The following is a 14,311-nucleotide window of genomic DNA, read 5'->3' as shown; positions in this document are numbered from 1 at the left end:
GTGGCGAGTCCTAAAAAGTCTGGGCCCAAACTGCTGTTCACCTATTAGGAACTTTAGCCTCTTCCCAAAATAGACTCCAACGGATATTTGGCCTGGCATTGTGATTCTGTCTCTAATGTGGTTGGTGAGCTTCAAAGCAAAATCTACAACAATCAAAAAAAAAGAGATCATGCCATGTATTCAAGCACACATTTTAAATAAAAATAGAAGTATAGAGAGGGAAAAGAGAGACAAGAAAAGTAATGGCACCTAGTGGACACCAGTGACTGGGAAAAATGAGATGGAAAAGAGGAAAGGAAGGAGAATAAGAAAGGGAAATGAAGAACCTTTTTTTAAGAAGAGAAAACTTCTCATATTTGTAATTCAGAGCTGAAATATCACTATCAAGTTTTGCACCCTGGTCAAATCTCCACTGTACTCAGGGGTGGGGATGGTGTTGAGAACTGAAGAGCAGTGGGAGGGGGTTTAGGGAAGGAAGGCAGTCAGTTTTCCCTGCCCTGGAGACTCAAAGACTCCTGGTGCTACTGCTGTTGTGTCCTTGCACCTGGCTGTTACAGCTAAGCAGCACGGGGCTGCTTCTGCCCAATTCCTATGGCTAGGTACAGCAGGGCTGCTAAGGAATTATAATTTGTGTCTTAAAGGAAGATGACAACAGGTAATTCCCATTTTAGGGTAAAATAATCGGAGTTTGCTGATGAAATTTGCTGATAAAACAGTTGTGTAGGCATCATCAATACAGGGGATCAGAAGGTCATCCAAAGAAGTGGTGACTTTGAATACTGTTTTAAAAGAAAAATATATATATTGTCAACAGTATAATACACAAGGTTGTGCTCTTTGGAATTAATAAGAAAATATTCTATAAAAAAGGAAGATATTTCTAATAGAGCTAGAAAGTGTACAAGGCTTTAATGTGACTTTTTCTGAAATATAGTGTGTATTTCTGGTTGTTCTTGTTCAAGAAAGATGACTTTAGGCTGAAATGAGTGCAGAGAAAGTCTTTTAGGATAGTCAGAGGAATAGGGATACTGACTTATGAGAGGACTAGAAGACTTTGGTTGGTACAGCCTCCCAAAATAAAGGCTAAGAGGGAATAAGAGTTCTGTCAGGTGAGAAGCAGCTGACAGGGGAAAGAACAATATAAGCTAAAAGACAATGTTAGTACAAGAACAAATGAGAATAGATTTTCCCTGAATAATTAGTCTGGAGATAAGGAAAATAATCTGAACCATGTTTGGGATGTCCTTCCAATGGGAGCAGTGATAACAAAAACAAAAAAACAAAACTATTCACAATATAATATATAACTTAACATACAACTCTGTGGCTCCCCCCATACCTGCAAACAGAAGCCTTCCAGTTCCCTTTCATCGACCATGCTATATCAACCCTTGCTCCAGATGAATGAGGAAATAGTGACAACCTGTCCTGACCATCAGGATTTTTATTCCTACCCCCTACCAGAAGAGCATCAGAAGCTGGATTCCCTTCCCGTATTTGGCAGAAGAACAGGAGCAGGGGGTCCCTTCTGTGGGTACCAAAAGGTCCCCAATGTTCTGAATCTCCTACATTTCCAGTCTGGAGATAGACTGACAGTAGTAGCCAGTTTCTCTCTCTGACCTCATGCAGAGAGTGGTAGCGGCAGTGAGTGTAGAAGTAGAGCTCAGATCAATGTCCTTGGGTGCCTGCTGGGCTCAATCCATAAAACAGACATTTTTAGGCATCTTAGATTACATCCCATTTAAAATAGTCAACAGTACAGGAATTGGTAAAGTTATTCAATGGAGATTCACAGGGTGAGTTAGACCTATAACAGGGGGGTTGGCATCAAGCTGGTTTGTGCATGATTTTTTCAATCCTTGCATTAAAGGCATTTTAGGATAAATGGTGCCATTAGCTGTGTAGGCTGGCAAGAAATGGAACTAAAAAGTTACGTGGCATTGTGAAGTGAGACCTGTAGAGAGCAAGGATTATTCCACAGATTCATTAGCCCAATAACTATAATAAACAATTGGAAGTGTCTGTGGTGAGAAACCAGAAAGGAAACAAGTAGTGGTGGTTTGGATTTCTTCTGATAACAGGTTGAGAAGAGGTGACCACTGGCACCTAAGAGGGCTAAAAGGGGCATGATTTGCTGAATCTCTCTACAAAGGTACATGGACTGTTTGTAGTCCTCAGCAAGAGGCACAAGGGTATCTGAAGCAAGATTTTGAGTGTCTGGGGCTTCCATGTAGCCTGATGCTGGCTTTATTGATAGTTCCTCCCACATTGGCAGGCCAACAGCCATGTGGTACAGCCTTGCTTGAGTTTTCAGGCTGTTGAGTCAGATGAGCTGCACAGCTGGGCCAGGGATACCAGGATTGGGTGGAGCAGCCTATGAGGCTGTCCACAACCCAGCAGGTTGACTGCCTTGCCCTGCAGCTTCCACGGCAACGTACTCAACATCTCAGCCACATGGCCTCTAGGATAGGCTTACTGATCTTGGGGTCTTTATGCATTGGGTCCTTTAATAAATGTGTGCGTCATTGGGGTGTATATGAGGGTGGTTTTCTGATGTCCCAGTGCAGGGGTCTCTGAGAGCCAGTTGGAGACCCTGGTGCAGGCTCAGGGCTGAGACCAACAACCAGCTGATTATCACTCCTTGTGCTGGAACCTCACTGGAGCCACGTGGAGACTCCAGTGCCACCCTGGGGCTGAGACCAAAAATTAGCTGATTGTTGATTCCAGCCCTGTGACTCCACCAGAAACTTAAAGTGGCTTTGGTGCAGTCCTGGGGCTGAGACTAACAATCAGTTGAATGTTAGCCCCAGGCCCGTGATTGCTCCAGTTCAGTTGGGTACCTGGCTTTCAGCTTGTTGTTGTGCGGGACCCCAGGATCATGATCCCAGGCTCCCCTGCCTTGGCAAATAGTTATGGCAAATTATGATGTCATCCAAAAATCATGTGTCCTATAATGCATGTTTGACAAGGCAAGAAGTGCAGTTATTGGGATTGGGGAACAGATGCCATCGTGCCATTAAATAAATGTGTGCCAAGGGCCTTACTCAAGCACTTCCTTGCCTCTAGTCATGCTGTGAATATTTCTCGAAATGGCTCTGGGAAAGCTATGGTACTTAGGTTTGACCCATTAGATCCAACCTGTAAGATTCATGTGGCTCTTTGTGAGTTAGCCCTAAATCTGTTCCTAATTTTTTTTCCCTAATATTTCCTATATTGTATGTTTCTAGGTTGCAAAATTCCTGGCTGAAGTCTGCTTTTATTGGAAGATGCATTTAATTTATTTTCTCAGTATTTTGTTTGTGTGCAGAGATAACCCTTTAACTGTCCTTGATCATATATCAACTACTCTTTGTCCATCCTGTCCCTGCCATGGCATCTTGCATTGCAGGAGAGCTTTGATAGCAGGATATGATGATTGATCTTGACAGCACGGCCATTTTATTTCTTTTTCAAATTAAAATAAGGAGATTGAACAGGCCTAGTGATTCAAAGGAAGCTTCTCTGGAACAGGGGAGACCTGAGTTAAGGCAGCGGGTTTTTATTCCTGAAGAAAAGGAAGATTAAATGTCATAGAGATAACATGCTTGAGCTCTGAGGACAGGTCAGTGACTGCTTGTGTTACAGTTGTGTTCTCTAGACAGTTAACAGAGCAGCACTGGCACTGAGTTTCAGAAAAGCCTACTCCTTTCTTCCCTCTGCCCCCATCCTTTGCAAGATACAGTCAGGGGAAAGCAATATTACCAAACAATGCCCAGGAACTATAGTAATCCATCTAGGTCAGTAGAATAAGTGAAAGTCTATGCCTAAATGGCTCTGCACAAGAATAGGCTGCTAAAGCAGTGCAACTTCTTTTCTTCCCTGAATACAGACATTTCAGCCCAAGATTTCAAGCATGCTGAAAACTAAGGCAGTTGCCAACAAGCTCGTAGGTAAATTTAGTAATTCTCTGACAGTGCTTTTCCTTTAAAAGTAACTGCCAAATTTCCAGCACCCCTCCAGGAAGTCTTATTTCCATGCCGGAGTACATCTATTAACAGTGTTACTACATTGGTAGTGTTAATTTACTTCTGGTAAAAGGTCATACATAGAGGTACTGTGAATCCCCTAAGAGTACTTTCAGGTATGCAAGAAAATTGCCATGAGTAAATAAGTATTATCATAGGACTCAAGATACAAGAATGTGGAGGCGAGCTATTGTAATTGCAAACAGTTGTATTTGAGATCCTTATTAGTGGACATGTGTACACGGGGCCATGTAGCACCTTTGTTACTTTGCCATCATTTAGTACTTCCTTAGGAAATACTAAAGGATGGCTCACTAACATCCCATACTGCACTGTTCTGGCTATACATGGTTATTTTTTGGAGCACGTTGCCATAGTGATGTAGCAGTAGCATCACACTTCTTGCCAATGGACAATACAGCACCATATCATCATATATAGTTGTATGTAGTATTTTATAAATCCATTATAATTTATTGTCCCAATTTGCTGTTATCAACTTGTAAAATAATTAAACAATATATAATATTAACATAAGAACAGCATAGGAATGCATATAGGGGTCCAAAAGGTGGAACAGGATCTGACTTCTTTGAATAACTGGAAATTTTTTTTTAAAAGATCTGATTTATTATTTAACTACCTGAATATGGATTTAGATGGCTGTATGTAGGTATCTAGGATTGGAAAACTAGCTTAGGTTTACTACCTCTTTTAAATGCAATGAAGAAGCAAGTTTAATCCTGTTTCTTTACAACTTTTATAACTTACTTGGTTAGAATTAAGAAATTGAGTCACTTTTGAATCAAAAAGCTGGCTGGCAGGCAGTTTCATACGTGCCAAATCAGTGAGCATAGTGTTGTGACCAGTTGTTCATTGGTGAAAATATTGAACTATAAAATTTTAACATTGTTGTGATATCTCTCTCTCTCAACAAAGATAAAACATATTTTCTCTTGCTGATCTTAAAATTATACATTGAAATAAAATGAAACAAGGAAATACAATCCAGAATAGGTTTTTTTTTGTTTTTACCTGTTCTTTAATATTTTATTCTAATGACCAGGGATCCTGGTTTTCTCTGATAAAAAATAAAAATCCCAATTTTCAGATTTAAAAAAGTAACCCAAAATCTACATTTTTTTGTGATTAAAATGAAATGCCATTAAAACATACATACATACATACATACATATATGTAATGGTGTTTCCTTTTAATCATGGAAAACTGCCCCTTTTAGTGGGTTAATTGTCTTTTTTAATGATTTAATTGCTTAACAGTGTACATGTTTGACAGCATGTTATGATTAAATGTCGTAACAGTATGTATGTTAGGCAGTGTATTTCGATTTAAATGACTTTTTATGCAGCAAACTAAAACACATCCCATGCATTTTAGTTTGCTATGTAACAAATTACAGTGATATTCCCTACAAGGGCCCTATTAGGAGAAGGTGGCAGGGATGCTAGGGCTTGGCAGGCTTCCAGTGCCCCGTGTACCTTCCCCACTGCCTTCTCTGGCTGTCAGCACACCCAGCTGCCCTCCTGCCACCTTCCCAAGACAGCAAGCCTATATCTGGGTCATCCGAGGTGACGGGAAGGTGGCAGGGATTGTGCATGGGGTGCTGGAAGCCCACTAAGGCTGAGCTTCCCTAAGCACACTCGGGCTTCCAGTGCTCCATGCACCGTTGGATCCAGCAGGTGCTGCCTGCAAGCTGAGGCTGCACCCATGCAGGTAGCACCCCTCTTGGGTGGCCCCGAGGGGCACAGCCACTGCGGAAGGAAGCACCTGACTCCTTGCAGCTCAAGGGCTGTATAACATGGTGGCAGCTCTCGTAGGCAGGCTCTGCCAAAGTGGGGTAGAAAGAAGTGGTGAGGGGCCTAGTCGTCTAATCTCTTTTCCCTCCCAGAGCCTACGTGTGCCTCCCGTGGCTGGGAAGTGAGCTGTCAGCAGATCACATAGCCCCTGAGCTATGAGAAACCTCAGCGCTTCCCTCTGCACCAGCGGCACCCCTGGGCAGCAACCACTTGCTGGCACCCATACTGCCCCTGCCACGGAGGGAAGCACCAGGGCCCCTCACAGCTCAGGGCCTGCTGGCAGCTTGCCCCCCACCCATGTGAGAAGCAGGCAGGTTTGGGGTGGGAGGCAGTGCTTCATTCTAGCTCTGACTTGCCTGTGTATCTGTTTGAAATGTCTCAGGATCTATAATAATAATAATAGGCTTATTCTGTCTGTCCGGAGCATGCTGGTTGTTTCAGTAAGCATTGTGATTGGCTGCTGAGACAACCAATCAGAGTGCTCTGGACAGACAGAATAAGCCTATTATTATTAATTATTATTGTGATGGTGATGATTATTATCACTGAATATCATTATATTAATAATAATCATAACAACAACAACATTTCCAATATTATCAAATTAAGTCAAGTTTATGGAAAATGCCTTTGTTTGGATATACTTAACAGAAATGGTTTTCTACATTGTAAAGATAAAGTCATTAGTATAATTTGTAATAAATTCAGGTGATCTCAAACACTCCATTATAATATACGCATAAAACATAAAGCAGAGAATAACATTTTGAAATCCCGTATCTTTCCTTACTAGTGATTAAAGCTTGAAACATCAAAAGTGAGAACAAAAATATAGAATTTAGTCTGTTTGTTTTAATGGTGCAGACTCCCTTGGGGAAAGATTATGTACAACTTTGTAGACTTAAGAAGTTGTTGGGGTATTCATGGAGACCATTTTCTTCTTTTTAAAGAGTGCTCACCAAGTTACATTTTAGTTTGTATTTGTCTTGAGGAAATGTATCTGTATCTGTCTGTTTGTTTTATTTATTAATTACCCAGCATCATTGGTATGCATGATGCTTGACAGATATAAGATAAGGTCCCTGCATACATTCTACTTCATGCAAATAAAATGAGTAAAACTATTATGGTCTGTAGGTAGAAGAAGGAAGGGGAGACAGGGAAGGGATCGAGGTGAAAAAGGTTTTCAGGATACATATAGAAGTTACATTTAGATCAACCTAACTAGGGTTTGGTTGACCTAATGCCTATCGTATAGACAATCAGGGTGGTTAAATCAGGCAAAAAATGGGGGCCTGATCTAAGTTAGTTCAACTGAGGAGATGAACTTATTTATATCAGGAATGGGTTAGCCCAATCTATCACCAGTATATGTGTAGAGCACAGCCCTGGGACTGGGAAAGCCAAGCCAGTCACCCAGGCCAGGGTTGGGCAATTATTTTGGGTGGAGGGCCGCTTACTGAGTTTTGGCAAGCCATCAAGGGCCGCATAATAGGCAGCCAGGGGCAGATAAATATTCATTTTCTAAATTTTTTAGGGGCCCCGCAGGCTGGATAGAATGGCCTGGCGGGCTGCATCTGGCCCCCGGGCTGCATTTTGCCCGCCCCAGCCCCAGGGCTATGCTCCTCTTACCCTTCCTCCAACTCTGACCAGGCTATTTTTAGCCTTCCAACCTCCCCACCCCTGGATGTACAACCCCCCTGCAGATTCTCCACCACCCGCACTGCAAACTCCTTTCACCCCTACCACAGACTGGGTAGCTCCCTTTGCTCCGACCCACCCCCTCCCACCCTGAGTTATTTACTCCGGTTTCCCTTTGCAGCTCCCAGGACTGGTAGACACCTATACATGATGCTCTCAGTCTATGTTTACACATCTTAGCGAGCTATGTGAATGTAGACCAGGGGTGGCAAATGACTATATGCGTGCTTAGATGTATGTGTTCTTATTTTTGTTGGCATGTATGAATTGGATGTAGCAATCAAGTTCTCATATTGTTTTTTTTAAACTTCTGCTTTTTTTAATAAAGGGAACACATTGTCCCACCTCCTTCTGGTGTGGAGGACCCTTTGGAAGCCCTGTCAACATTTCTTTTAATCCCATTTCCCTTTCTCTGGTTTCTTTTAAACTCTACTTGCCTCAGTTAACTATGCTGGAAGCAAAGCCACTGCTATTTTAATTGTGATGTGGCAGAACTCCCCTGTATAGATACAGTCTCTGCTGGCAAAAGATTTTCAGTCAGTGCAGTCAAACCAAATAGCAGGAGACTTCTTTAGCCAGCAAAGCTGAGTACACATATTAGGGATTTTGTGGCAGAGCTACAGGGTATGATCTTCTCACACCGCTAATCAACTTGCAGAACCTTGTAATGTAAACTAGAGTAATATTTTTGCTCCTATAAATCTCTGAGTGAGGCAGGTTTTATACACAGGAGCTGATGTATCTGGTAACTAGCAGCTTAACTCCTGTTAATGAGTGCAAAGGATCAGTAGAAAAGCAGTAATTCTCCATTGGGTTTTGAGCTTCCTGCTTAATAGATCCTTAGGATATGTGGCACTGGGAGGTCATGCATTCAACAACACCATTAGTTGAAAATGTGGATGAGCCTCCTATAGTTTTATGATCCAAATATATTCCTCTAACAGGGTTTTTTTAGGATAGCATAAGTTAGTCTATAATAAGAGTGTGGGAGTAGCAGTGGTGAATTCTCAAGCAGAGGTCAGTAGCAGAGTGATAAACTGAAAAACTGAACTTCAAGAAGTGATTTGGAGGACAAGTAATGGATAAGTGGCTTTAAGTACACATTTATACTGAATTAATACAGTATCTCTATACCTACTGTTGGGGTTTTTCTTCATTATCATATAAGAAACATTTAATGGTAACAGGAGCATTTATGGTAACTGGGCATTGCTACACCTTCCTGTGTCATTCAGTACATTTAAATACACATGGTTTACAGCAAGGATTTGTGACTAAAAACGAAGCGTTACAAGTCTTATATTTGAACAGAGGATTTAACAAGAAATGGAACTGCTCCCCCCTTTTAGATATGGTATGGTGTATAAGAAATGTATATTATACATGCTTGGCATCTGTGGACATGTATCAATGACTTGGTGTCAGAGCTGTTACACAGATATGCAGGACTAAATCACAGTCCTCCATAACTGCTAGAAAACAAATTATGACTGAGATCAGAACTAACAGCAACTTTTAGCCTGGAGATTGTTTTGGGGGTTATGTTGTAAAGTTGATGGCACTCAGATGCCATGGAAAATTATTTTGGTATAAGGATATCAGTAAAATGAGAGAAGAAGTCATACTTTTTTTTGTTTCTGAATGCTTATATTTTTTGCTACAGCCACAGGACCAAGTCTTCAGGCTGGCCACATCCTTCAGGAACCTGGAGCTTGAATCAGGGGACACCCTATGGATGGGAGATGACGGCAAACAGAGATGGGAGAGACTACTTCATCAAGTATGTTTGACATATTGTGAGCTCTTGCTACAGAAGGACACAGGCATAAGAACAGTACTGTAACAGTAGCACTTAGTAGTTGATTTTCTTTGCATCTTGAGTTGTTGACATTAGCTTTCAGTTTTACAGTGTTCATAGAAAATCAGTCCAGTTGCACAAATCAGTCCAGTCTTCATTGTGCCCTGTTTCACACAACTGTTTTATTATGCTGTTATTTCTAATACATGTGGAAACATAGAAAAATTAATGCTTGCAGATGTTAACCCCCCCCAAAAAACAAAACAAAACGCGCTTTACCAGTGGAAGCAGTATGTTACTTCAACCCAGTTCTGCAGCGTCAGTATAGATTGGGCTTTTTGGCACTTTCAGCTAAAGCTGATTCAATCAGCTATTAGATAAGTGTCATAAAAGCCCCACTAAAGTGCCTAATCTATACAGATGTCAGGAAAGCTGGGTCCAACTAATACACTGCCTTTTCTAGGCATGTGCTAGACTTGGCATGAGACTGTGCTGAGTTTAAAGTAAAGCACTGGGTTTTGGGGGGGATTTTTTAACATCTGCCAGCAGTCTAAGGATTTTTTTTTCATGTTTGGTGATGACCTCCTTCAGAAATTTATTCCTTAAAAGAGAGTTTAACAATGAAGAATTGTAATTCAACTGTAATTCACAGAAGTTGTTCTCCAAGTTTAAAGAATGAGGCAGTAGGTCAGGCATAGACATAGATGTGAGTTTAGTTTGCTTAATACATTCATCAAAATGACAAAAAGAAAATCACTTCTATTCAGCCAATGTTGTTTTTAATCTAAATTTTACATCTCCTTGTTCTTGTAGAGGTCAGATGCACTGTCCTCTGGTTGTGAGTTAAGAGGACAATGCAAGAAATTTAAACAAATAATCAAATTTTAAACAATGTTATTTTCTCTCTTGGTCTTACCTTTTAAACCTGGCATAATTGTTTGAGTTGTTTAGGTGCCATGGGATTAAAATAGATTTTCCTAGCCTAGCAAGCTCTGGAAGCTCAGCTGTTCATTGCATTCCAGTTTGGAAGCCTTTTGTCCAGAATAAATGGAGCTGAACCACTTGGTTTTGCCATATGTATTGCTACTAATTTAACTTACATCTTCCAGGATCAGCTCTCTGTCATTTCAAAGCTGTGGTTTCAACACACTTACCCACGGCAGCTTCTATTATTCTATTTTTAGTTAATTGTTCTTAATGGGAGCTGATTGATAACGAACTCTTGAAAATCTTGGGCAAGATCCTTCTCCCTTCTTCATGTTCTTTATTCAGGGTGAAGGGGATGGAAGGCCTGAATATAGTTACAGGAGGATTTTCCTCATTCAGAAAACAAGACAGACTGAAAACTCCTTTACAGGGTGTGGGCTAAGGTCATCTTGGGGTTGGTGCTAGAAGGAGCAGGGTGTCTTGGGGCCAGCTACAGCAGGTAGATTCCAAACCATGTCATGTCCCACGGGCATCCATGAATATGTTACTATAACTTAGAGCCCTCTACAGTTCTCTAAAGGTCTCCACATAATGGGAGCAAGAATACTTATTCAGGTAACTAGGCAATAAGGCCCCAGCCACATGCTCTTGTGTATACATCAACCCCAGAAATGAAGTGGTGAGGTTGCTGTGGGTATATCCATAGCATTGTGCTCAAGCTTGGGGGCACTCCTGCAACATCCGTACCACTTCGTTTCTGGGGCTGCCATGTACAGTACAGGAGTGGGTAGGCAGGGCTTATTTACTGCCTCTGTTTCCGTGCTGCTAGCTGAGGCCAAAAGTGTATTTACATTGCACACAGAGTAGCTCAGTTAGGAGGTAACCAGGAAGGCTGGGTGAGGAAGAGTCAAAGGTGATTTACAATCATAGCCACCCCATCCCCTCTCTTTGGGCTGGGTCGGTCTCACCTCTGGACTTCAGAGTGTGTTACAATCTGAAATTTGTCTATCACATGACCTTGGACTGCAGTATGGAAAATTACTTGTATAGCTTTAAATGACCTTACTCAAGTATTGGAAGCAATGTAGGCACAGCAGCACAGGGAATCAGGATATATTACACTGTGTGGAGCTTTGTGCTACTGTGCTCAGATATCTTTTTGTACAGTACAGGTGATGTCCTTCATATCTGATTGACTGGCATTTCAAGACTCCTGGTTATTAGCAAGCAGAGATGCTTTTCAGTCTGCAGTACCCTTTAGTACTGCTTTGTTTTCTTGTGTCTGTGCACCACTAGAATAGAGTTCAGTTCCCGTAGTATCCTAGCTGAGAAGTTTTTCTCTGAAATATTGTGCTGTCATTGAGTGCCTAAGTACTGTAACCTAAATTCACCTGTTGCCCCAGGGTCCTTTCCCAACGTGCACTAAGTCCACTGAAAAACAATAAGTAGAATCACGTGGACTTTTTTACATGGATGTAATGACCTGGTGAAGAATCTATTTTACTTTAGCAGTAATAACTAGTAAGTAAAGATAGTCATAGAGTTTGATTCCTGCTTTTCTCACTTTCAGAATGATACACAACCTTGTATATCAGTATGATGCTGTGGCTTACTATGTTGAATGCATTAACACTAATTAATTTTGTAAATTAAGCGATCATATGATAGTTAATATGTAGCTGGTAATTATCACCTTGGACTACACTTTTTTTTTAATTTGGATTCCCTTTTACTGTGTTGAGGCCCATTTTACAGCCTTTCAGAATGTTATATTCTTGGAATTACATTCATAACCAGTTAAAAGACTTTGTATGACATCAAATAATACTGCCCATAGTTTAATGTTCCGATTTCTTTTTAATGGGTTTTAGTGCTCATATAATATATTAGATTATATTCTTGGAGATAAATGATCTCCATTCTCTTCAAGGCCATAATCTGATGTTAGTCTGTCTATTTATTTATTTGGATTTGTACAAAATGTAATAGAGGAGCACTCATTCACTGTTTTGGGCTCCTTTGTCAATATTTCAAAAATACTCTAGAATAAACAGATGCACCAGTTTTCTCCAGATAAACCTAAATGCATGATTGAGGTTTCAGTAAGCTCATATACAGCCTCAGTGCTCTTCAGCCCTCCTCAACAAGCATTAATGTATGGCCAAGGGAAAAAAGAAAAGCTCTGCCATTTCCTCTAAAGCAGGGGTGGGCAAAATACAGCTCATGGGCCGAATCTGGCCTGCCAGGTGATTTCATCTGCCCCATGGGTGCGTACCTACCAATTCACTGGAGCAGCCCAGGGCTGGGCTGGATACTGCTATGGTTCACATGGGACCGAGCCTCATTCACTCCCATGGGGGCAGCACATGCTGCACTCCCATCCTTGCCCATGGGATGCCCCTGACCCCAGCCCCAGAGGTAGGAAAGTGGTGGCAGGTGAGGGGAGTGGTAATGGTGGCAGGGGGCAGTGGTGATAATGGCATGTGAGCAGTAAGGTAGGCAAATGGCAGGGGAAGGGTGGCAGCTGTAGTGGTGGTGGAGGCAGTGGTGGTGGGGTCAGGTGGACAGGGGGGAGTGGCAGCTGTGGTGGGTGGTAATAAAGCAGCAGCTGGGCAGAAGCGTGAAACCTGCGCCAGTGCCTCTGGGCCAGAACTGGAGCTGGCAGTGACCCAAGACAGGATGGCAGGAGTGTGGATCCTGGCAGGGGTGTAGAATCCAACTGGCTCTATTGTGCAGGGCTCCCATGCAGTTCCTGGGTTCTCCGCCAAAGTCTCATACCTCTGGGGGGAGCCCCATGGGATAGAGCCAGCAGCCTGGCTTACTGCTACATGTAGGTCATGGGGAATGGTGGGGAGCTCTGCACTATGGAGCCAGGCTGACTCTGCCCCTCTCCCTGCCACCCGGGCCAAGCCCCATGACCTGCACCGCCAGCTTCATTGTGTGGGGCTCTCTCCTGGTGGCATGGGGCTTGGGCATGTAAGCCCTGCATGATGGAGCTGGTGGCCCAGCCATGTGCAGCCTGGGATTTGCCAGAACTGCGCACCGCTGGGGGGCTGTGCCTGCTGCTGCTGGCAAGGGCTGTGTGCAATGGGGGGGCATGTGTGAGAGGGACATGTTTGTAGTGGGGGCCCCACACATACATTCCAATGTACACATGTACCCAGACCCTCCTACACACACCCCATACCCATGCCCCCCAAGCCACCCTCCCCCACACAAACCCCATACTCACCCCCCACACACCCTACCCAACATACAGACACATCTACCCAAACCCCCCACAAAACCCATACCCACAATCCCCACAGCTATCCAAATCCCCCACAAATCCCACATACCTTCCCCATACCCACCCACTCATACCTCGCCACACTCCTCCCTACAATATACAAGAGTATATTGACTCCTTTTTGAGCTATTATGCAATCATCTCTATATACATGGTGCGCACACACACAAATCAGGACAAAATATTTTTGAAATAAATTTAAACTATGTTATTGTAGATGTTTGATTTTTAGAAAATAATTTGGGTTTTTTTTCTGATTCTAAGGTGGCAAGCCCCCTTCCCAAAACGAGAACTTCCAGCGACAAGGGGAGTAACTTCCAGGGGGAAAGGTTGGGGTTAGGGGCAGGACTTCTGGTCCTAGAGTGGCAGTCAGGGGGCAGAACAGCTGTCAAGGGGCAGAGCTACACTTGTGGCCCTGGACAGCTCACCAAAACTCATTAAGTAGCCCTTCAGCCAAAATATTAAAGACATATCATCTGTGGCACCACATACCACACATTCAGGTGTTCTTTGTACTGCAAGGTAGCAGCACAGAGGTGTTTTTTGACCTCAGAATATAAAAGCAGGGCAGCACATATGGGGATAGTGTGTGCCACCTAAAACTGGAGCCTGGCTGGCTGAAGCCACACTCCAGGCAGCAGAATTGTTGCTGCTGAAGCCCCAGGAGGCCCCCAGGACCTCAGGTAAGGCTGCTGGGGCCAGGCCAGTGCTGGCCCTAGCCTCCCCTACCCCACTCTGGCCTCATCCTCCCTAACCCCACCCCACCCCACCGCA

General features: G+C 42.9%; 1 protein-coding gene across 3 annotated transcripts in view; it reads left to right on the top strand.

Annotated features, from left to right (window-relative positions):
* Positions 1 to 14,311, top strand: part of FRMPD4 (FERM and PDZ domain containing 4) — a 475,664-nt gene that overhangs the window by 268,011 nt on the left and 193,342 nt on the right. For all 3 annotated transcript variants that reach the window (XM_019529325.1, XM_019529326.1, XM_019529328.1), the window contains one exon: positions 9,187 to 9,303. In XM_019529325.1, coding sequence (XP_019384870.1) covers positions 9,187 to 9,303 — 117 coding nt within the window. The remainder of the gene's footprint in view (positions 1 to 9,186; positions 9,304 to 14,311) is intronic.

Source organism: Crocodylus porosus, unplaced genomic scaffold (assembly GCF_001723895.1).
Source record: "Crocodylus porosus isolate Cpor-Errol unplaced genomic scaffold, CroPor_comp1, whole genome shotgun sequence".
Lineage (NCBI taxonomy): Eukaryota > Metazoa > Chordata > Crocodylia > Crocodylidae > Crocodylus > Crocodylus porosus.
The sequence above is the reverse complement of the archived record's forward strand: the minus strand, read 5'-3'. Positions and strand labels throughout refer to the sequence as shown.